The sequence below is a fragment of the Thunnus albacares genome, chromosome 13 (genome assembly GCF_914725855.1).
Source record: "Thunnus albacares chromosome 13, fThuAlb1.1, whole genome shotgun sequence".
Taxonomy (NCBI): domain Eukaryota; kingdom Metazoa; phylum Chordata; class Actinopteri; order Scombriformes; family Scombridae; genus Thunnus; species Thunnus albacares.
Window position 1 is genome coordinate 1,528,680 of NC_058118.1, and position 24,937 is coordinate 1,553,616.

The window sequence follows — 24,937 nt, forward strand, 5'->3', positions numbered from 1 at the left end:
GCATTTATCCCTATATCCAGAGTCTCAAATGGAAAAACTCCACCTATGTAAATCAATTTCACCCTCCAGTTTTGCTTTCTTAACATAGAAAAGAAAATACAGCATTCTTTAGTGTGGCGGTGCATCAGCTGTTACCTTACTTAGCAAATAGGCTCATTGACACAAGGGTGGAAAAAGCTGGAATACCAGGGTTGCCTGGCTGCTTACAAAGCACACAAATTTGGCACCAGCTTCAGTCAGCTAAACCAGAGACGAGAGACAATCATGCTGTAATTTTGGAACTTGCTGATGTATTCAGCTCTGCATAATCTGTAGCCAGAGCATCAAGAATCTTGTTAGAGCATATTTCCGTGATCAGATGTGTTTTTACAACAACAGATTTTACTGCAGTGTGGCAGTAAATTATGGGAATTATGACAGGATGTACAATTTCCCCTGTAGTTTAACACTAACAGCAGAGAGTTGGTAACCATCAGGACATATATGTAGTAATGGGGGAAAGACAGCAGGGGCTGTATGTTCATAAAATAATACATGGACAAAAATTTACTGTATGTTTTGAGTTACATTAAGACATAGTGGTACTTGCAGCCTTTTGGTCTGAGACACATATCATACTACTAACCAGGTCTGATTTTAATGTGGAACCTTTGTTGCATGTCAACCACAAAAATCACACAAAATCTATGTCAACCTTCTCATCTTTGTGTGACACTCACATAAAATGTGTTTGAAAGAAATTGTTCCTTTTACCACAGTCATCTGTTCAGCAGTAGCAAATAAAATGTCTGTATACTTATGTTAATTCATTGCATATACAATAAACACATTTGTGATAAAAAAAAAAAGAAAATCTTCAAATTAAATGAAGTTAATCAATTAATGAGACTGCATGGCTGATTTGTGCTAAAAAGAGAACATCACACATAGAGGAGTGAAAACCTTAATATAATGAGTGGACACTATTAAGTGCTGCAGCATTTATGGCTTCAGGATTTAAATGATAGTGGGCAAAATCCCCACTGATAACAGCAGGTGTAGAATTATAGTAATCCAAGGTTCTTCTTATCAGGAATGCTATGAGTTTCAGAGAAATCATCATCACCCAACCTGGGAGAGAATTCTCATTCTGAGTGATTCTGGAGAGCGAGCTGGTGGTGGCATAACAAGTGAGGAGCTTTGTCTCATTGCATAAGCTCCTTCTATTGCTATGCAGATATTCTTTCCCTTTAGCTTTTCAGTTCATCCTGTGCAGCTCCAGAAGCTGTGTAAACCTTACTTGAGAAAAGCCTTTATGATTTTACATGGGACAACAGCCTAAATATTATCATCAGCAAAACTACTACTGCTACTTCACGTAAACATTCCAACTGCATTCATAACATCCAACTCCAGGGTGCATTGATATGAAAAACATACTGTAGACATCCTATGTAATAAGAATGTTTACACACCAAGTGTGGGTTCAGATTGTTTATGTGAGACATTTTCTATCCACAGAATTCACCAAAAAGTGTCTGTAATGTAAGATTTAATGCAAAACAAGTTGATGATCAAGTATAACAACCGAATGGATTGAAACAGGACTGTGTGACAGTGAATCTACATGCTTTTTTTTAAAATTACAAATATGACAAGTGATACCAGATAGAAAAAATCGAATAAAACAATAGTTTGTAGTGTGTTTTTGTTTTATTTCCATTAGAAGTTAAATGAACATACATACATATATCTTTCAGTCAATAGAATTTATTATTTTCAAAGGCAACATATATATAATAGCGCAGCTCAAGCAGTCTGAATGTTGTATTGGATATTATATTGCAAAAGGTATCTCAGAAAAGTCTACTTTAATTTTTCATTCTGTATCACTATTTTTATTTCAAATGTTTCCTGTCATTTGCTCAGCATGTGCTGAAGTGTCACCTTCTTAATCTCAGTAAATATCAGACACGTGAATACTTCTGTTTACATAAAAGAAAACGTGAGAAGACGCACTGTGTGATTTGACCCTCAATTTCTCTTGCTGAAGATAATGAGTGGGTGTAGCTCTCTGACTGATAACCTTATGTTAGTGACCTTTCCAGCAGATTAACCAAAACAATACTCAGTGTCCCGCTCTACTGTGGCCCCAAGAGGACTGCTGTCACTGTACATTGTGTAAAATAATAATAATATGGCAGTATTTTTTTCTTTATCACTTCCCCTTATGAATTTTAAAAATCTACAAATAATGTTACAACTGAATAATTGTTACATTGTCTGCCATCTTTTAAATACTACACCCAAGGACTTTACAAATTACTCAACCATCAACTACATAGAATTAACTTAACCAGTGTAGTGTTGGTAGAATGTGTCTGGAATACAAACCTGCATTCTCTCAACTCTATATGGCACATAGTTACAGATCTCTGCTGTATTTATACAAAAGAAACAAATTTATTTTATGAGCAAAAAGTGACAGTAAAAAAATGTTAGTAACTTTTTGTCACAGGCAAAAAGGTGTTTCAAATGAGCTAATAAGCTAGCCAGGTGTGGTCACACAACCTGTGCTATATTCAGAGCTTTACAAGATATTGATGACAATAAACGTTAATATTTATATAAAGTCTGAACAGCAGGGCCATAGCTATGTACTGGCACTCCCCCACAGACACACCTACACCGGAGAGCCTCTCCTAGTTGAGCCGCTAGCTCAGCTACAACAAAGATACAACACAGAAACTTTTACAAAGGGCCATGAATGTGCTTCTAGTGACTGCCAAAGCTCCAGCAGACTCTGTGTTTCCAGTGTGGACACAGAGAGTCTGACTGCAGCTGCTCATGGCTGGTTAGCTCTGACTACCAGCTCTACATCACTGTTCATGCTACACTAAGCAGTAAGTCTCTATCACACTGTTGGTAAGTCACTGACCCTGACCTCCTGCATCATACACTATGTAGCCATGAGGCCATGCTTCCTACAGTTGTTGTTCTATTTAGTGAATTCTAACAGAATTTTGGGTGTTAAGTTTCTCTTTAACGTTAGCTAGATTGCATAGATACAAACTATGTTAAGAAAAGCATATTTTTCCCATTCAATGGAAATAGTGGCACCTTTTGTCTTCACTCTTACATTATTTTCATTTTCAGATTCATAGAAGAGCTTCTTGTGTTGCCCCTCCATTGCCTGCTCTTGCTGTGTTGCTGACTCAACTATTATTCTGCTTGTAGCTTAATATGATGATTTCAGTCAGTTTCATTTTGTAATATATGTGGGAGATAAATATTAATTATGTAGATTTATGTCTCAGTCCGGATTTATTTCTGTTTGGATCCAGATCCGGACCAGAGTCTGCCTATTGAGTACCCTTGATGTATGAGGTAGTCTGAGTAAGTATAAGAATTCCGGCCTGAATTTTTGTCCCAGTCCAGCCTTGCTTTATGCTAAACTAGGCTAATCACTTCTAGACTCCATAGTTCCATAGTCAACACACAGACATGAGAGTGGTACATATGTTTCCATCTAACTTTTGGCAAGAAAGCACATAAGCATATCTCACAGAAAGATCAAACTATTCCTTTGAAGGAGGCCATCTGATTCCAGGTGACACTGAGAGAGCAATCAGACAAATCAGACACCAGGCAAAGATCTTTGACTACATCCTGCAGGACACTGCATCGGCTCTTTTGAGGCACACTACATGAGCTGCTCTGCCCACTACCTTAAGAAAGCCTCTAATTTTGAAGATTACTTTCCCAGATGTTTTCCTGTGGCTCAGAGTTAAAAGACAGTTTGAATTAAACATCAGACATGGCTCTCTGCTTTGAACTGTTCTTTTCCAGTTGAGTTAGACAATGTTCTGAGTGGGAAGTTATTTTCAGAGCACATAAGAACTTTCAAATTATGAGAGTAAACTAGGAGGCACTCCTAGAGTGCAAACCTCCATCAACACTCAATAGCTTACTGTAACACTCAGAAAAACTGGTTTCCCTTTTCTTATTCTCCCTATTTTTTCCCTTCATTAGACATAATATTCTAATTACCAACCAAAGCTAATTCTGTCTTACATCTCCCAACACTTATCAACACTAAATTTCATGAAAATCTATTCATACATTTTAAACTGTTGACAAAAACAGCTGAAAGATGTCCCTGTTCCCAGTTTCTAAACTTTGTAAGTGCACATATTTGTTTTGTATATTACCAAAAATAATGTGGGATAATATGCCCTCCCTTTGTATTGTAGTTTGTGGTACCTGCATTGGGAGGCCAATGCTCTGACCAGTTGCATGTCAGTTGCATCTATAGATTCCCACAAAGGGTCTGTTCAGACCAGGATGCAAAGTTTGAGATCCACTTGACTGAAGAGCTGTTGCGGTGAGCTTGCCTGAAGAAACCACGAACAACACCTTATGAACAGAACCTTCAGAAGTATGATCACCCAGCACCCAGGGATACGTACAAATGGCTGTAGATGCTGCAGACACTGACCTCTGTCTACAACTGTACAGCTCATGAGCCACCTGGGTGTCCTCACCTGTATCTCACGTATGGCTGCCCTTGGATGTTATGTTCTACAAAGTGGAGACACAATGACATCACAGACAATGACAGCTATGTCAGGAGAAGGGAGGGAATGAGGGATGACCTCAAGGAAGCTCTCATGTAAAGCTGTTTCTGGGGACTGGAAGAGAGCTTACCAATTTGTGTATTTCTGACTGTGCCCCATGCTACTCTGTTGTAGAGAATGAAAGGTGCAGACCTTGAATTCTGGTGTGTCTGGTGAAATCTTACAGCTGCTACAAGTGCACATGCAGATTCACCAGGAACCCCCCCCCCCCCCCCAAAAAAAAGAATAAAATTAATGTTGTGGTCAACTTTATTGTGCTGTTTGCTGTTATCATAACTGACAGTTTTTCAGCCATTTTGAAACTAATTTTTTCTACCACTGAGCACTGCATAAAATTTCATGCCTTAAAGCTCTCTAAATGGTTCGTAACATTGCCAGCAAGCTCGAACCTTTCCAGATGGACTACCTTATACACAATAAAGGAAGGATGTTCAAAACAGAAGCTAAAACCATTCTCCCCTCTGGGCATAATTGACACATACAATGTTCAACATAAAATATGTAGTTGAGCCTATTTGTGTGTTTCTGTCTTCTCTCAGCAGTTTGTTTTGAACATGAAGACAAATATTTGCAATTTGAAACAGATGAACACCTTGTTATTCAATAAGAAAGACCACCACATTATTCAGTTCTAATGTGGGGGGATTTTATCACATCTGTTTGTTGTAACTTTACAAAGCAAAGAAAAGCAAGTGTTTCTTTAGCCAACAGAAATGGATGCTCTAGCTTTTTAAAATCAGATAATTCCATCAAGTATGTGTAGGTGTTTAAAGTGAATAACCTTACTCCACTTCTCTCAGTCACAACTGGTACAGAGTCAGTGCTTACACAACTCAAAAGTCAGACAAGAATCTCATGAAAGATTTATCCTGTATGTTTTCAGACTGTACAATAAACCTCTCCCTTATGTGACTGACATCTAACAGCCACTGAGTCTTTGAGCCTGGCATCTACCTGAAACTGATGCTTTATTAATGCTTTGGCTTGAGTCTACCATTGCTTATGTCACAGAGGTTTTTTGGCATGAGAAATGAGTCACTAGTTCATGTTTTATGTGACCAAAGCATTCACAACCTTCACTCAGAATGGCATAAACATATACTGTACAGTATTAATATAACTGACTGACTGATAGAAATACATGAAAAGGGAAAAGAAAGACAGAAAACACACAGTCACCCATACAGTCTGACTAACACTTCTCACAGTTTTAGTTTCAAAGAGACTAGACAGCTACCTGTACATAAACAGTCATAGTCTATATTTCAGATACATTTTACATATTGTCAGTGTATCTGCCACTTGTGGTAGAAAGGGAGCATTTGACTTGGAAACGAAACTGTATAAAGTTAAAGAATGCAGACACTATAAACATACAATTTCCATTGCATTTTTATAGATATGACATTTACTGGATTTACAGATTTACCTTCAATCAAGTGATTCCAAGGTGTGGTGTGAAAAGATAATTCAAAATAAAAATAATAGGATGAAGCCAGTAAATTATATGTACATTTCAATCCTTGGAAGATCATAAGATCATTGAGCTTTAAAATATCTGAAAGGTGTATTCCTCAGGTTTGCCACTGAGAGAAATGGATGGCTTTATTTACAATACGTAATGAAATAAATTATGAAATATTGATGTATTATGATGCCAATTTACCCTCCAATTACAGAGTGTTCAACACTATGCAATTATTTTTATTTCTTGTAACTTTTACAATTTCTTTTATAATTATTTGGAAGTATCAGCAAAGATATTACTGGAAATAAGAGAGAGAGATGAGGAACTACGATGTAGTTTATGGTCATCTTAGGCTATCAGGGTGCCCACAGTATGTACTTATTTGCCCAAATCTATGTGCACTGTTGTATTGTATTTATTGGGACAGTGTACAGTTTTAAACATAAATGTTAACATTTGATGCACTGCACCAGAGTTAGCTTTAAGCTAATTTTCATCTGCAGTCCCTTACAATGAAAACATTTAACAGCACAATAACAAACAGTACAAAGCAAAAAACACACAGGACACATTATACAAAATACAAAGCTACACACAATAGCACATCTCATACACCCTCAATGTCAACTAGAAATTAATAATGTAAGCATGTCAAATTAAAATCAAGAGAAGACCATGAGATTAAGTTAAGATTCAGTGGTTACAGAGCTGAGTAGTTTTTAGCAGATTTTTCAATTTGGTTTTGAATGTATTGATGGAACTGCAGCTCTTCATATCATCAGTTGGGACATTCCACTGAGTTGTGGCTTTCACAGAGAAAGCTGACTGTCCAAATGCAGTGCGACGAAATGGTATGGTACAATCATGTATAGAGAATATTCTGGAGGATCTAATAGAACTTACTGAGCGAGAGTGCACAAAGTCACATAGTGGAGGAGGGGCCAAACCATTTTAAATTTTATAAACTACGCACAAATTTGAGAATAATCTAAAATTCTCAAAGCTCAGTAAATTGTATTTCTCCATACCCTATGGTGATGGAAATGCATTGGCTTTTTGTCCAGAGTTTTTAGAGTTTTTTCTTCATCCTGCCCCCAACATGTGATGCGATAAGGCATATGGGAAAGAATCATAGCATGCATAAATGTCTTGGCTGTGTCCAAAGAGAGACAGTTTATAATATAAAATTTGCTAAGTTGTACTTTATGGTTTTAACCGTTTCTTAAACACGTTTCTTAAGGTTTAAATTTAGATCCAGTGTCACACCAAGATATTCAAAATCAGTGACTATGTCAGTCCTTTCACCTTTGATGAGAATATCAGCATTAGGAGATTGTACCATGGTTTTAGAGAAAAACATACCCTTTGTCTTGTTTACATTTAGACTCAGACATGAATGATCCAGCCAATGTGATCCTTTCCAATGCAATTGTTAGCTTAGCAGCAAATAACTCAGCTGTTTTTGCACGTGTGTACACAACGGTGTCATCTGCATACATTTGTAGTTCTACATCATGACACTGTTGAGGGAGATCATTAATATATAGGCTAAATAATAGGGGACCTAACACTGACCCTTGTGGAACATCCGTTGTTCACTTCATGTTACTGGACAGTGCATCACAAACTTTAACACATTGTATCCTATGAGATAAATATGAAGACATCCATGCCAGTGCTCTAGATGAGAAGTTAAATTTAGAGAGTTTCAATATTAAAACATTATGATTGACTGTGTCTAATGCTTTATATAAAAATACAGCACCAACTACTCCTCCTTTATCAAGTCTTGATTTAATTTGCTCTATTAAGTGCAAGGTAGCAGTTTCGGTGGAATGATTTGCTCTGAAGCCAAATTGCATACAGTGTAGACCAAAATGGCTTGTATTAAGAAATTTTGTCAGTTGTTTAATGACAACTTTCTCAGCAACTTTTGAGAGTACTAGCAGTATATGTGCTATTGAACAATACAGTTACACTGATAGTTAATGAATCATTTCCTGAAACCAATTTTATAAGCTCTGACTGTAAAAGATAAGTACAGCTCAAAATTAGGAACACTGGGTCCTTCACTCTTTTTTTTTTTTTTTTTAAATCAAACTGTAATATATGATATCAAATTTTTAAATTCTACTCTGCAATTGTAAACCTGGACCACCTGGATGTGGAAGAAGTAGCATACCGATAAAAAATGATTCAAGGGAGAATAATCATCTTAACACTTGGCATATGAGGGCTTGTTGGTTTACCACATCCTATGTATCTCTGGGTTTGGTAATCTGTGTCATTTGCATGCCACCCAAGAACTTAATTTCCACTGGGGACCAAGAAAGGTTGCAGGCCTTACCTGAACCTTGGTGAGACACCCATTACAACTATGGAGCTCACCAACAGTCAAGTACCAGTGGGTGTTATTCTGCCCTCCAACCTCAGTGGGTAGTAAGTAAGTGAGCCAGAATGAGGGGCAGAAGATGCTGCAGTCAAAAAGTTGCTTTGTATAAGTGACACAAAGGTGAGATTAATGCTTTAACAGAAGTATTTTCAAACTTTACTTTTACATTTTACAAGAGATTTTAGGTTAACAAACAGACATAGACAGAAACTAATAGGGATGAAGGTTATCAGTCATCATCCATCACTGTTCTCAACAAAAAGTCACACTATTATCTGCAGCACGCCAACTCTCTTGTGCTTCTGTCTCCCACCTCCTCCTCTTTCTCTCTCTGGCGGCTTCCCCATAAAAGGCTGATAGAAGGCCTAGGCCTACGTAAAAACTAATCCAAATGTTGCAGAATGTATGTAACCTGACAGGCAGAAGTGCTCAGGGCTGAGGAAAGCACTGCCACCTCCTGTGCATGGAGATAAAATAATCTGTCTTAATTCACAGTTATCTCCTCCTAAAAAGGGAAAATAATCAAAGATAAACACTAAAGATAACACTATTTGTACTAACTGTGAGAGGGAAATACCTAACATGTCTCCACAAAGGATCCTCCCACCCAGCCACCCAAAACTAAAAACCCATTCTGGTACAAAGTTTGAAGGAGGAACATTCGACTGAAATTCTCCACTTGAAGTTTTTGGAGGAAATGCATGTATTTTTACAAATATGACACTGGGCAAGTTTTAATCACAAGTCAAAGTGCAATATTTGCAATATGCACAATTGTACACAATTTGTACATTTTACAAATAGGTCATCAATGGCATTTGGGAATACATTTTGGGAAAGTTATACACAGTTACATATACAAATGAAACGTAACAAACAAGTTTATTGCCGCCCTGTTGCATATAATATTTAAAGTGAGTGAGTGAACTACCTATTTAGGTGAAACAAGCCTATCAAGTGATTAATCATAAGACTACCCCTCTAATATATAGCAACATTAATAAATTAAAGATTTATTCCAATCATAATATCAGTATTATCAATAGAGTTAGATTTTATGTCAAGGGAACTTTAAGCTTACCATCTAAGCCTGAGGCTCTCTGTTAGCTCACTTAATCACCAAATCAAAGGTTTTCATTTTTTCTTTTTTTTTTTTACAGTAGCTTCCCTCATTTACTCAAGTTATATTTTCAATGAACAGTTCTTATATTTCAGTCTCTAAACAAGAAGTGTGAGTTCAACCAGTAGATTATACACTATTATAAGGTACTGTAAGCCTTGTCACTGATCCTATACCCTGCAATTGAAAGCTGTATAGCTGAGGTATTGTATTAAGTTATGAGTGTCCCTGCTATATGGGTTAAAGTTGCGGGACAAATGATCACATGCAGGTTGTTGCCTGGCCTGCCATGAGGATGAAACACAAAGTGAGTTCAGAACATGCTGTACTTCTACACTAATGCACATTGTACATAACAGTTATCTAAATCAACATTTAGCTTTTATTCTTCTGTAAAATGACTACATGCACAAATGTCATGTCACATCTGTTGTTCGCCCCTCGCTCAGCAAGCGTTGTCAGTTGTGGAGGAGTGTCTACAGGGAGCTGGGCTCAGGCACTCAATTGAAGGCTGGGTTGCGGACTCCAGACAGCGTGCTGACAGGAGCACTCTTGCCTTTGAGGAGGGTGAGGGAGAAGATGAAGAAGCAAACACTCATGACGCCCAGGATGATCACGCCTGAGATGAGCGCACTTGTCACTGTGTTCATCTGAAACACTGGAGCTTTCAGGTTGGCTAAAGCAGCACAAACACAAAGAAATAATCAACAACTTTTTCAATTCTTGCCCTTAAATTCACCTTCACTGCAAAATCCCCCATAGACAAACAGCTACTGGTGATGCTCTAAGCATTTTTCAGACTGTTCTATTTAACAGTTTGTTTTTCTTGTTCCTGAGAAAAATTACACAACTTTTATTGTCACGCTGAGATATTTCCAGCTCAGCAACGGTGGTGTTTGAAAGCAGAAAATGATTCAGCTATCCAAAACAGCAGGAATCAAACAGCATCAACATTCAACAATCAGAAGAAGGGAGTAATCGAGGGAGTCATCATAACAGCAGAGATACCAATTTCACCACTGACATTAGAGTCAATTAGAGCAGAATGTAACAACAGCCACACAACATGCTGGGTTGGGAGCACGGGAACAACTGGAAAAACATGTTTTTTATTTTTACTCTTAATTGCAATCAATTGCTCTTGCTCTTTCCACCTATGTGAATGCAATAGTTTCAGGGGTAATTAGCAATAGTTAGTCCTTGTTGTGTAGCAAAATAACTGAGTGAAGTGCAATTAGAAGAGGCAGACTGAGGGGGAGAGGGGACTTAATGTGACTCCTGCCATACAATGAACATCACAGGATAATTATACATAATAATGTAGAAGAGTATATGAGAACATTTCCTTAAAGTTGAAGGTGTTTACTGTTTTAAATGGCACCCTTTCATTTAAAAGTGTCATTCCACACAATGGACAGAATGGGAAGGCTTACCTAGTTGAGAGTTGTTGGTTGGCGTTTCATCTGTGAAAGACAGCAAAGGGCATTTAAGGGTAACAGCAGGACATTGTATTCAGTACAGTATACTTTACTGTATGATGGCGTGGTGACTAATATTTTGAAACAGTACGTGAGTCAATAGGATGCCTTCAGGCGCTCTCTGACTATCTAGGTCGCCCAGATAAGTTCTCACCATGAGTCAACATCGTCATCTGAAATCTCAGGTTTTACATTTTAGTATGGTGTGATACTGCGGTTAACTGAAAGTCTTTGCAGGTTTAAATTGCAAGCGGAATTGTTAGAAATCACAGCAGAGAAGAAGAATTACACTGTTTAAAGAAACTGAAAGAGCTTATGGCATTATACTCTAAGTATTATGTTTCGGGTTGGAAGAAAAGGCACTTCAGACAGTAACAGTGTTGTTTGGATAGTGTCAGGAAGAGAGGCTTGCTTGGTGGGAAACAGACTCTGAGGAGAAGGAACAGCAGAGGAGGAGGAGTGTTATTAAACTGTACCACTCCGAGTGATGATAGGCCCGGCAGTCAGGACGGCATTTCCAGATGCTTGGTTTGATTCCTTTCCCTCTGAGACATCTCTCTTTCTCCTGCTGCCACAGATCTATGGAGAAATGGCAAAGAGAGATACGGTGGCAGAATGAAATACTCCAGATGTGTCCCACTTTCTCATGATATTCAGTAGACACATCCTGTATACTTAATGGCCCATTCATGCTGCCTTTTTACATTGTATTTTTGCCTTTTTCTGGGTTATATTATATTTATACCAAATGTAATATATGAATACAATTAGTTTTTTATTTTAAAAAAGCAAAAAGTGTGGACATCTCATGGTGATTTGAATTATTATTCTACAATACAACACTACATGTGTTATTCTCAATTTGTTCTCCTCCATAAATTATTCATATTTAATGATTTGCAATAAAAAATGAAAGAGGGATAAGAGAACAGTATAATGGCTGAAGACAGAGGAGCATAGCCTGATTACCGGTTATATCATGCAACTGTTCTGACCGCTGTTATAGATTACAAGCATGTCAGTTAGGCCCCAATAGAGCACTGTTTGGAGACGTGAGCAAGAAATTAGACAGGCACTTAAGCTGGAGGAATATAAATTGCCTTTTTCATTATAACATCTGACAAATCCAATAGATATTTTTTTTAATTGTCAGAAAAGATCACAAGTTTTACTCTGAAGGGAGACATTTTTTGCTTCATGAGCCGAGGAAATGTTAGCAAGGAAGTGCATAATGATTGTAAAAACAGTCCTGAACATCCTGTTAATAAATACCTCAAGACAATATAGACCCTGTAGCTATGTATAGTGTAATCAATACCTGAGTAATTTGTCCTCTTATTGACACATAATCAATAATCGGGTAAGTTTTTTTATACAGTAATGTCAATTTATGCTGTGAAGAATTATATTAAAATTAATATTTTGCGATGACTAGAAACCTTCGAGCAGTCTGGCATTCTGACTTGGTAACTGATTTTGCATGATATATGTATTACTGAAATGATATTTGAAAGCTGAACATGTGAATCCAGGTGAAATTTAGAGTCACATGCTTCACTTTTGAAATGAAGAAGAGAGGTACTGAAGAAATATAACGTGTGTTAGTTTTGCCCTGTTAGTGTTTAAGTGCTGTTGGCCTCACAGGCATGAGCATAGGACAGTCATCTGCTCGACACAGCTTGGTGACGCAGTGCAGGAAGACGGTGGACATCTTCTGGTTCTTGTGCTTTACAAAGCGGAATACTTCAAAGGCGAAGCGGCCCATTTGGCTCTTGCCATTTTCAAAGACGGCAGTCTGGGGATCTTTTTCACAGCTGGCTCAGGGAGGGAAAATTGGAGAGCATCATTAGAAAGGAGAGTGAGAGAAATAACAGAACTGAACAGAATCATAGATCTGTTTTCAAATCTGACTCACCTAAAAAAAAGATCGTAGCGGAGGTCATCATTAGGGTTTCCAGAAGGCGTGGTGTAGCAGTAGTCCATGAGAACATTCCATCTATTTAACATTAAGCATGATTAAATCCAGAGTGCAGGGACTTAAATACAAATAGGCTCACGTTGATGTAAAGGGTTATTCACACTCTTTGGTGGTACATTGCTCAGAGAAGACTGCAATGAAAAGTATCTTTGTGTTTTTAATAGATAAAACTATCATGTGATAGCACAACCCTGTCCACTAGAAATGATGTTGACATACTATTCATTTGTTTTCCCAATCACACTGTAGGAAAATGTAATTGCTACTTCGATTATGTTCCCTGGCAATGTTTTTTCCAGCATAGGAAGCGTTACATTTAAATACCACACACTAGTTATAAGGAGGAGGTCAGTGGGTGTACAAAGCAGGACTTTGACACCAGAGACTGAGTTTCACATTCCGGAGACCCGCGAGTGGTTAGTTTAAGGCAACAAAAGCGCTTTGGTTGGGGTTAGGGAAAGATTGTGGTTTTGCTTAAAATGCTAAAAAAGTAAACATATGTTGCACAAGTAGATACATGTTTCTTGTCCGTCATGTTCCCCTCCCCTCAAAAATGTGTTTTTCTTCTTGTTCCTTCAGTTGGTTGTTCTCTTCTCTGTGCAGAATGATGTATGTGCAGTTTGTTTTCACATTCATCTGCTGAAGGAGGAAAGTTTCTTAATCTTAAATCTCAGTTTAAGGCGTGAAAATACGCAGGACTTTGTGACATCACAACTAGTTTGGAGCCAATCATGGTTCAATATGCAATTTACACAGTTACAGTTAAAAACAATATATATATGCATATATATGCATATTTATAGATTATGGATTTCTCTATGAAGAAAGAGTAGATGTCATTTTAAGATTTTTTTTGTATTTTTTTGAGAGAAAAAAATATCAGACACAAATTAGTATTCAAAGCAAGAATGAAAATAATTATCAAAGAGTATTTTAATGTCTCAAAACATGTCTGGGGGGATCTTATAAAAAAGACCACAATCTTCCTCTGATATTAACCAAGCTGTGAGTGTCTAAACATAACCATAAAAAAGTTGAATCGTGCTGTAGTTTCTATGAGCGAATATAAAATCTGCAAGAGCAGATATTGTAGGAAAGCAAATTAAATATGTAGTGGACATTCCGCTGTATCAACATTTTGCAATATTAATAGAAAGTATAATCCACTCGCCATACTTTCAAAATGTATTTGTTGCTGTTGCAATTTAGTAGGATATAAATATTTATAGGAGACAGGGTTGGACATTAGCATAAACTGAGTTATGGTATTAATGGTGACTGAGGAGATCAGGATATGGTGATAAGGTAAACAATGAGCCAAACTGCTAAACAGTTTGAATAGTCCTTGTGTTTACACCCTCCCCTCAGGCAAAGTCTCTCCCTGACCCACCATCAGTCCTACAGGCAAGATTGAATGACAAAGACCTGACAAAGTCCACTCTGAGTCATGTTCAAAATCAATCGGGAGTTACGTCCGTTTGACTGGAGAGAGTCAGAAGTGATTTAGCAACTAGAAGAGTGCACTCAGTAGAGTGACTGTGACTGGGGGCATGTATAGTCTCAGTTTTCTTTAAGATGCATTGAATTGTGTAATGGTATCCGAGCATCCTGGGTTTGCCTAACTGTATAAACTTAATAATGAAACACTTAACGGGACAACAAGTCCAAACTTCTCAATTTAAACACTGTTATTTATTTAGAACATTTTTTGTCACAGTCAAGATGGTGGCAAAGCTAACAAAAACAGGAATTTATTCATCTCGTATTGTGCCTTACTTGGATCATAACATAATCACAAAATGTGTTGCAACAGGTGAGCAAAAGTTGTATGTTGCAACATGGGATTTTCACATCGTTTCACTATCTGTGTGTATTTAAGAGGATCAAATAGGAAAAACACCCAAAATTAAGGTTGAGACAAGTACAAGTCAGAGTCATGACCAGCCCTGCCCACTGTGCATCATCAATAGGAGCGGCTGGCTGTAAAACACAAAGGTCTTACTCAGGTGAACAAAATGACACAGTTAACAGCGTAATCCTCCCCAAGTCCCATGAGTATTTTTTGATTCAAAGCTCATTTGTAGCTGGGTGTTTGTGAAATAAATTAAAATATGTCTCAAATGTATAAAATATTAGAGATGCTTTTCTTGTACTTTTACAGTGTGGCACCACCTGAATATAGGCCAATATTATGTTGCAGCCAAATGCGTCATTGGATAGCTCTGTATATTGTTCTATGTAGTCAGCATGGGTGTGTTACATTGTACTTGATTTTATTTTGGGATGGAGTGATTTTTCAGTTTTTAAAAATGATGATCCAACAACTTGGCAGAAGACAAATAATAGTGGACAAAATAAAGAGATTTGGTTTTTAAAAAACTGTAGTTTTAGTCTAAATTGAACATGGTAAACTGGTGAGATGTTGGATGAATACCTCCTATCCAGGTTAGTGGCTTTTACAGCTGCAAAAACTCGCGTCTTCAGAGTCAGTCCTGCCATGGGGATGGACAGCTGCTGAACGTACGATGAGTCCTGTACATAAAGCACAATAGCATGTCAGCATATTCTTACATTTCCTGATTCTTTGCTTTCATCTTGTTGAAAGTGATTCGTCCTTTTTCAATGCACCTCATGAATCCCAGCATGTCCATTGTCTGGTTTCCACAGAATCCCATTTACTGGTGTTTGGTTCAAATCGACAAGGTTTGAAATGAATTGAGGGTAAATTGAGTATAATCTTCTCCAATTACAGGATTAAAGGTAATTTGCTGCCTACTTGAGCTGCATAAAAGGGTTTTTCAGCTTTCAGTATCTCCCTGTCTCATACATGGATCATCATTTTCAGAAATCGTTGCAATTACAGATGTAAAAGGTGCAGATTAACTTAACATCGCTGCATAGCGGCATCTCACTCTTTGATGCAAATATGGCTTTAGCTTTGTCTCCAATGCAACAGCCTCTGCTCCAAAAATAACAGCAAAATAACAAATATTTAGACTTGACTAATATGAACTTACATTGTAAAGCAGTAGATTCAACGTGCTGATGAAAGTACCATTGCTGTCCTTCACTGAGATTGCAGCTGCTGACCTTCAATAAAGATAAAAAAACAGATGAAAGCTGCTGATTTTGAAAGGTGACATTTCCCTGACATTTGCATGTTTTTTCCAGCAGAAAATAATTCTGTAAGCATAGGTGCTGTTATGCTAATACTCACAATATTAATAAAGAAAAGCAAATTTGAGCTGCACTTTAAGCCTATCTCCCCGCTTTTTCTGCTACTTGTTAACACACAGAATTCCTTGAAACCATATATGAATCACACTGAACCAATCCTAGCCAGATATAAGGAAATGTTTTATAATCTTCAATCCTAAATTCAGATGTAAAATCTCTATTTTCATATCCATAGTTTAAAACAAACTTAGGAATACACATAATTAAATGGCAGGTGTATGAATTTGGCCTTGCTGTATAAGCTCTGTTTTGTTCTTTCAACTAGATCCAGTTTTATAGATTGTATGATAGTGGTGGGCCAACCTGTAAAATATGATGAAATGTAAAACAATAGCCCTTGAACAAATAGGTCCTTAGTGAAGTTTAAATGTTCAGGTTTTGTTGACCCTGTATCAGAGGGGTGTTGATCTTTTTGAGGCCACAGTTTGTAGTGGTGTTGCCCCTGATCACATATTTTACACATATTTACACATATTTTAATAGGTACATTATATTTTGTCCATCCTGTGAGATATGATAAGATTGCACTCTGTAAAGTGTATTAATTATATATAGAACCTCAGCCTCAGAAATGACCCTGGTGTTGAATCAGCACCTCTCTGACACAGAGTCAACAAAAACTGAACAATATAAATGTTACATTTGCTGTTACCCATTTAAATATACGCCTTCTGTGGCACTCTACTAGCCTTACTGCACTAACCAAAAAGCACTTTCAAACCAGTGTAAAAGTGGAAATGATCATGAGAGACTTACGAGGCCAGCTGTGTGTTGTTGACCAGGTATTCCAGCGGGTAACTGCAGCTGAACTTGTACAGCAGACCTGGCAGGTAACTGATGATGGTGGGGGGATCGGGCGTGTCAATATACCCTGATATGTTTCCAATCTGCACCAGTGACAGGTTCCCATAAGCGTTGGGTCCTTGAGCTGTGGAGACCTGCAGTGAACAACATCAGTGTGGGTAACACTCATCCTCTTGGCTCGCTAACTCACCAGCATTGTCTTACTTTGGGTATACTGGACTGGGGTTTGATACAATCAGCCAAACCACTGAGCATACTAATGCACCTCACTAATCCCCAACTCAGTCCCTCCTTATCTGATAACGGACCCTCCAGGAACTGTCTCATTCCATCCAGCTCGACACTCAGCCAAAACATGTGGGAGAGACAGCTCACTCAGCAACAATTCATTCTAAACTGTTTTAAGAATTGTTTTTCACTCATCATCCTGACAGGGCCTCTAAGATCCCACAGCAGCCCCTTCACCAAGATAACGAGTGCTGGATTTCATTCCCATGCAGGATAAACGCAACTTGTCAACATCTAAACATGGATACTGTGAACGAGACAGCTGGCTGAAATGAAAGTCACATCTAATCGTTTTGGGTTTTTTTTTTTACAAATAGTTGGGAGGCTTTTTACTGTTTTTAAATATTTTAGCTTCAGTTAGTGTCTGCTCTGCTTGTAATTAGTAAGCACATAAAATGTTACACAGTAAATGTAGAATCATCTAAGTCTGTGAGTCATTTAATGACACACTCTTACACAGTTTTCACCAGGAAGTGTCTGCATGCCTGCTCTCTGAATCACAAGCTTCAATTATCCTCTCTTTACAGTGAGCCATATTTTCTCAAAGTGATGTTATTGCTGTGGGTCTTAATCACCTTATCAACAACATAACCTGCTTAGTAGTTAAAGCATCAAATCCAGATACATCATCAACAGTGTGCCGTGTCAGTGATGCTGACAGTAACTCTGTAAATTCTGTGCAATAATCAATTAAACCACTCTTCTTACCACGAGGGAATTGCCACAAGACTCCAGCGTGGCCAGGCTGATACTAAAGATTACCACGGTGGGAAAGGTGTTGTTATTGATGAATCCGCGGCAGTGGGCATCTCCATGACGACCATTGAGGGCCATATCAGTGTCGGTGTAGCCAGAGAAGAGGACAGGGCAGAAGTTGATCTTGAGGGTGATGGTCTGCACACCACAGTACACACTGATATCCCTCTCCGCTGCAATACACACACACACACACACATGCAGATACATAAAAATGAGGCACAAGTTCATTTTGTTGTATAGCTGGGATAAATAGAAATGGACTTTATTTAGTGACTAATCCTGAATGTGTATTTTAGGTGACATACAAGTATGAATTATTCTGTTCCTAAAATTAAGTTTTTGGAACAGTCTTCCAGTTAGTGTTCAGTCTGTTGATGCTGTTTCTGTTTTTAAATCCTGTCTCCTGACAATTAGTCTTATTTGTTTACATAATACAGCTGTGTTGTGCTGATTTTAATTGTTTCACCAGTTTTACCTTTGGATTACTTATTTGATGATTTATTTATTTTTATACGGTCTTTTAATTCCATGCTTGTATTTTGCTTTTCTTGTGTTGTGATTGCTTTTTGTGCTGTCTATGAAAAGCACTTTGTGCTCCTGGCTTGAAAATTGCTTTACAAATAAAATTATTATTATTTTAAAGGAAATAAATTTTTGGAAATGTAATTTTTAAAAAAAAATTTGTTCAAATCACATGTGGTTATCAACTGGTCTGTGGGTAGAAAATGTTTCTATTATCTCTCCTTTGGAAAATGTAGCTAATTTGAGAATAACTTTCCTTAAAAACATCTGTAAATTCCATCCAGTACTTCTGAAACAAGAGGTGTGAATCTGTGTCGTTCCTCACCAGGGAAGCGGCTGTGAAAGTTGGCATCACAGTTGTATCCATTGAATTGAGCTCCAACTGATGAGGCCTTACTAAACAGTAAAAGAATCAAAAATATATGTTCCATGTCAGCACCTGAAACAGAGCAAGAATTTGCACTTAATGTAAGAAATCCAGTCATGCATTTCATCTGTCACTTCACAAAATGTAACCTTTAAAGCTGGGAAACAGAAAGGGAAATTTATCATATATTTAATTATTTTTGCTGGAAAAAAACTCAAGATATTCTCTGCAAGTGTGCAAGGGAAGATTTTCCCAAAAGATATCCGTTATCTTGTAACAGTTGTGACTTCAGAGGAACATCATTCATATGCCTGCCAAACAGTATCAAAGCAAGCAAATGTCACATTGAATTATCTATGAACACCTGCAGCTTTGGCATCAAAGTTCTAAGCAATGATGCTGATAATGTGCTGATAACTACAGTCATTTCATAAAGTATAATGGCTTATCTCTGTGTGCTCATCTCATTGTCCTGTGAAAACCTCTTATCACATAATCATTGTCAGTCACAGATGCAAGACTCAGTCCTAAAGGAAACAGCTAAATTAAAGGAGTAATTGCACCAAGTTTGTAGTTAGCCTCTCTAGCCCTGACAGCAGATGATGGTGTTCCTGGCAGCTTGAGGTAAAAGGGCAGACCGCTGCTCTCTAAGCAGTAGAACCACTCACCCTGGTTCCTGGAAGCCGGCAAGTCAGCGGTACTCCATAAGCTTGGGACAGACGATGGAATGGTCCGCACAGCATCCCTACCCGACAACTAGAAACAGGACTTGGGAGCAGGGGGGGAAAAAGGGATCCTACACATAAGAGATTCATTATTTGAACATGTCAACAAAAAAGGGCTGTCCAGAGCGAACATGGGAAAGTCCATCAAATCTGAATGTGTTATACAAATCCTTTCACGTCCACAGAAACATGAGCAGGTTTTGAAGTTTCCCACTCATATCCTTTCGGCCCAATCTGGCTCTGTCACTGCTCACAAATGGTTTGACGCCGCATGAGGTCCAGTGGCGGTGGGGGGGGGGAATTATCTTTTCATCGCTCCAGTGGCCCTGGCCTGCTGACTGAGCCGTTCCTTTCTCCCCGGGCCGATCGGGGAGTGCAGAGCCCACCACACGGGCCCTTGGCCCCGGGAATCCACACTTTTCATGCTTTGTGTACAGCAGTCCTCAGTCAGCACAGCAGCAGGCAATCTGCTCAGTGGGGCTGCAAGCCACTGCCGGCCTCCTACCTGATCCCCAAACTTTGATTCCTGGTCACAGGACTCCCACCACATACAGAGAGCAAAGCAAAAGAAAGCAAAGTTCATGGAGTTTCAAGGGATTAGCTGGTCCTCGCTGTCCCATCTTCCATATGGACAGCAGTATATGGGACGGGCTGGCCACAGTGAGAACCAGACAGAGGACAAACAGGGATCCTGTGAATATGGAATATGAGATAGAAAGGACATTGCATTGGCAGTTTAGAGCAAACTTCTCACTTTAGTTCCAGTGGGCCACTTGTTAGGTTTCTTTCTTCTGTCCATTTGAAAATTCACCCACATGTATTTTTCATTCCGCCAGACACAGACGGCTGCCATCACCTAAATATTTCACACTAGTTCCAGTTAAAGTTTACCTCTGTGGTGTTTTATCAACAATCTGCCCTGCAGTGCTCCATCAGCTTTAATAATGCATCACATCCTGTCTTCAAGAAAACTTACTATTGCTATAGTATTTGACAGTTATAGTACAGTTATTTAAGGTGTAATGTGCCCTTACCTCGTTTGTCTCAGGCAATTAAGGTGATCAAGAGTAGCCTTTGTCCTTCACCTGCCGTGTTTTTTTTTTTATCATTCTTTATAGCTTAAGCAGTCATTTTGGTGATGATTTCATTGCAAATCCACTGTTCAAGGGTGTTCAGGTACCATTTGTGATCCCTCAATCCACCATGGTCTTGCTATATAAAACATCATGTTAAAGCTGCCATTACAAACTACTGGGAAGTAGTGACTCTCTGTAGCTCAAGACATTCAGCAGTGTTCCTTCGCTGCTCTTCTATTCACCTGGAGACCTGTCTAAGAATTGAACGCAGAGAGTTGGGGAATGGCGACTTCTTATTTCGAAGGACATTGCTAATCCAGATAAATTGTAATTACGAGAATCTTGGCCAAAAACTGGAGGTAGTTCATTGCTTTACTGCAGACTGATAGCCATCTAGAGTACCCCAGCACCTCAATTATCCACAGCTCGTTTCATCACTCCATATGCCTGATTGTTAGATCCAGTTGGTCTTACCAGCTAGAGAGCATGTTAGTCCATGGAACATGGCAACCATGGGGGCCAACTTTTCATCACCTTGCACAAACAGACAAATTGACATGTCAAACCTCAGCACTACTACACAAACCACAGGTCTACTTATGGCTAAATCCTGAGGTTTCTGTACAGACCATGTGAATGCACAGTATCCCATTGGCTGTTTGCTGGATGTGTTAATTGCTGGTCATGTTATATGACATCTATGAATTCATGGAAATCATACATTCTCTTGGAAAAAGCATAAAAAGATTGTATGGAGTTACTGAAGAACTTGTTGACAACTTGAGCACCAGTAGTTTCATCAGTGTCAAGGTTTTACTCGAGCCTGAACAAAGATTATTTTTCATAGCAACCACAGACAGTCAAGATGTACCTGACAACAACACAGCAACCTATAATCTCTCACCCTGAACCGGAAACACAGAGACTCTTCTTAGGAATATAATGCACTGTATATACGGTACATTCTGACAAGCTGACATTGTTTTTCAAATAAATTTTTTTTTATAAAACTTTCCTCTTCTCTCATTTGTGACTTGTTTACCTTTGATGAATTAAGGGCTGTCTCACTGAGCTCTTCGGGTTCCCATGGTCAATGATGCATAAACAGAAAAAACTATTAGTTCTTTGATGTGCAAGAAAGAATAATAAACGTGTCATCATATAAAATTTAAGCCTTCCACGGTCAGTTTTTGTGCTCCCTAATTTCTCCTTCCAATATGGTGTCCTGTTGAGCAATAGGCTGTACAACTTGAGCAACAGCTGCTGGGCAGAAAAAGCTGTAAAGCCTGTTTACAGGCTATGAGAGAAAAACTGTGTTGTGTTCCAAAACCAACAGGTGCAGTATGAAACAGCAGTTGCAGTGGCCTGGTCATTCAAATTCAAGAGTTTTTTAGTGCACTAACATATGCACACAATGTGCGCAGTGCATCACTACGCACTTGTCCCTCTGTTTGGAATATGCATTATTCTCTTTTTTTATAAGGCGAATGTGTACAGAAAATGATGTATTGTTCTGGTCATTGAGGCATGGGGTTTAGTGTTTACTTCCCTTCAGTTGTTACCTTGATCACAACCATGGATCCACTGATAAGAAGAAATCTCAGTTCATTTGCGAATCTATCTTTTTTTTTTTTAAATCACTCTAGTTGTTTTTTTAAAACCTTTAGATTGTTGTAACATTATGTAGGCAGAATGAGATATGGATTTATACACAAATGCTTTCTTCATTGCATTGTTCTTTGATTGACGCAACATAATGTGACATCTCCTCACTTGCATTGTTTGATAACTGTTGGTACTTCCAGAAAATGATATTTTAATACAGGTATGGTTGTTTGAAAACAATAATATATTAATAGCTTGATATTTTGGGAAATATGCTTATATGTGTTCTTGACAGCAGTTAGATGAGAAGATCTTATGTCTGTGGGTTAGCTGGTTAGCTTAGCTTAGCACAAAGACTGGAAACAGCTAGCCTTACTCTGTCCAAAGCACCAGCACCTCTAAAACTCACTAACTAAAGGATAGTTTCACATTTTTTCAAGTTTATTTTAAAATAATACTTATACCAATATGTACATTGAAAGAGTTTTAAGCCTCTTTTATAAAGCCTGTTCAAGGCTGGAATGTTGCACCCTTATTCTGCCTCACCGTTCTATATGAAACATACGAACACGGAATTGTGGGTGAATGGTTCCGCCATTAAGCCGACAGCAGAGGAAGTCACACTGCCAGATCAACATCTGTGTAAAAGGAACAGCCAGCATGGCAGGACTACACACACTAGATGCTGACACTGTTATGTTACACGTCACCGATTCCAGAACACTGGCATGCTATCTAAAATCATACACAAAGGCAGCATTATGCTGGCTTTGTTTGGTTCAGTGTAATGTAAAAGCAAAGCCGGCATAATGACAGGTCTTCTTTATGACAATATTGCGGGATCTCTGTTTAAAATGGGTTTTAGCCACTGCAATCATTCCTCCTGTCTATACTGGCTGGGAAGAGATCCCCTCCTGTGATTTGTATGTGAGAGATGTGCAAACATACATACAGCTGAAGCTAATATGAGGCTTTAGCATACTGAGATACAAAAACCAAGTGGGAACCTCCCATAGCTACAGTCCTTTTAGTACAAACTCCCAGACATGAGGAGCATGTATTCTCATGCTTCTGGTAATAAATACTTCTCTTCACATTTCTGTAACAACTTAATATTTGTTACAAACCAGGACAATGTTGCTCATTGGATAGCCCTCAAAAGTTTAGCCTCACTGATTTGCTCAACAGATTGAGATTGATCTCCCTGATTGAGCGACATAAATGATTCTCTGTCCTTGGAGCATGCCTTGAGCCAGAAATTCTGAATTTAGTCTCTATTTAAGACTTTCAATTTATTTCTCATGTCGTCTTGTTAAAAAGGCCAACTACAAGAGCTAGTGCAATCATGGCTAGAGCTTTAGAGAATGTAAAATGCTGGGTAAGGATAAGAGGAGTATCTTAGACAGAATTCTAGGTAAGGAACTTTTCATTCAGAAGTACATTTCAAATGCAAAGAAAAAGGTTTTAATAATCTTTAATATTTTCAACATGTAGTTCTCAGGGTCATAGTATCAACTGTGACAAACTGAGACATCAATTACACTCTCTTCTCTGGTAGAAAACACAATGATATTAATCTAATGTAATTCTAGCTTTCTTTGATAGCAGCAGGGATATTTGCTTGGAGCTGCTGTTTCACATAATGGAAGGATTTGTTATTCAGACCTGAGGTGAAATCTGGTGAGTCACAATATAAATGTCACCAATATCCATCAAGGTGCCCCCCATACACCTAACTCAAAAACTAAAAATTCTAGTTATATTCTCATACCTGAACAGAGCTTATTTCTCATTTCAAAACAGAAACCCATACTGATGTGTGTGTGTGTGTGTGTGTGTGTGTGTGTGTGTGTGTGTGTGTGTGTGTGTGTGTGTGATGATTTGTAATTTGTTCTCATGTCTCTCTTGCAAAAAGCATCTTTCTTGTCTTTGATAAATAAAGCTAAGTCATATTAATAAAGTTCCATGGTGACTGCTTCACATGGATTCAAAATGTGTGACAACTGATTTGCTTTCAGTTGGTACATCATTCTGTCAATAACATATCCATCAGAACAAATCATTTGGTCCAGTATATTCAGCTGAGATCAATCCGTTTTATTTTTATTTTTCTATTGATTTTTATTGAATTGAAAAACGTTGTCACAAATATTTGAATTAATTCTGTAAAGTAAAACTGCACTAAGGAACAAATGGATTCATTTCACAACAATAGAAGAAAGTCTTACTTGTTTTTTTTTTTTTTTTTAAATTATTAAGGGTTAATTGTAGTTCTACACTTATCATGTTTATAGCTTTTCAACTGCTTTTCAACTCTATTTTAGATAGCCCACACACAGATATTTAATTAGGCTCTTTGTTTTCATGGATGTCAAAATATGTGTGCATTTTATGAGCTACCTAGTGATGATCTTATGGGAGGTCAGCAAAGCGACAGTGGGTTTGTAAAGTACAGATGATCGTGCTTTGAATCACGAACATCCAGCTGTCTTTCTTGCATTG

General features: G+C 38.1%; 1 protein-coding gene across 2 annotated transcripts; it reads right to left on the minus strand.

Moving 5' to 3' along the window:
* Nucleotides 1-8,696: 8,696 nt before the first annotated feature.
* Nucleotides 8,697-23,079, minus strand: zpld1a (zona pellucida-like domain containing 1a). Of its 2 annotated transcripts, XM_044370760.1 has the most exons (13): nucleotides 23,001-23,079; nucleotides 21,873-21,904; nucleotides 19,698-21,364; nucleotides 18,988-19,101; nucleotides 18,090-18,310; nucleotides 17,046-17,227; nucleotides 16,070-16,142; nucleotides 15,487-15,584; nucleotides 12,990-13,070; nucleotides 12,717-12,888; nucleotides 11,551-11,653; nucleotides 11,030-11,059; nucleotides 8,697-10,272 (listed from the first exon to the last, which is right to left on the minus strand). In XM_044370760.1, the coding sequence occupies exons 4-13, from the start codon at nucleotides 19,091-19,093 to the stop codon at nucleotides 10,097-10,099; spliced, it is 1,242 nt and encodes a 413-aa protein (XP_044226695.1). In that variant the 5' UTR covers nucleotides 19,094-19,101; nucleotides 19,698-21,364; nucleotides 21,873-21,904; nucleotides 23,001-23,079; the 3' UTR covers nucleotides 8,697-10,096. The 2 variants fall into 2 exon arrangements, with proteins under 2 accessions (XP_044226695.1, XP_044226696.1); XM_044370761.1 differs by lacking the exons at nucleotides 21,873-21,904; nucleotides 23,001-23,079 and having other exon boundaries at nucleotides 19,698-21,474.
* Nucleotides 23,080-24,937: the final 1,858 nt, after the last annotated feature.

Bases quoted from the DNA above. Each gene is read 5' to 3' on its own strand.
- zpld1a (XM_044370760.1), bottom strand. From the start codon at position 19,093: ATGGAACATATATTTTTGATTCTTTTACTGTTTAGTAAGGCCTCATCA. The intron at 15,585-16,069 runs GTAAGTTCATAT...CTTTATGTACAG, and splicing joins TGAATCTACTGCTTTACAAT to GACTCATCGTACGTTCAGCA. The intron at 13,071-15,486 runs GTATTCATCCAA...AATGTTAAATAG, and splicing joins GCCACTAACCTGGATAGGAG to ATGGAATGTTCTCATGGACT.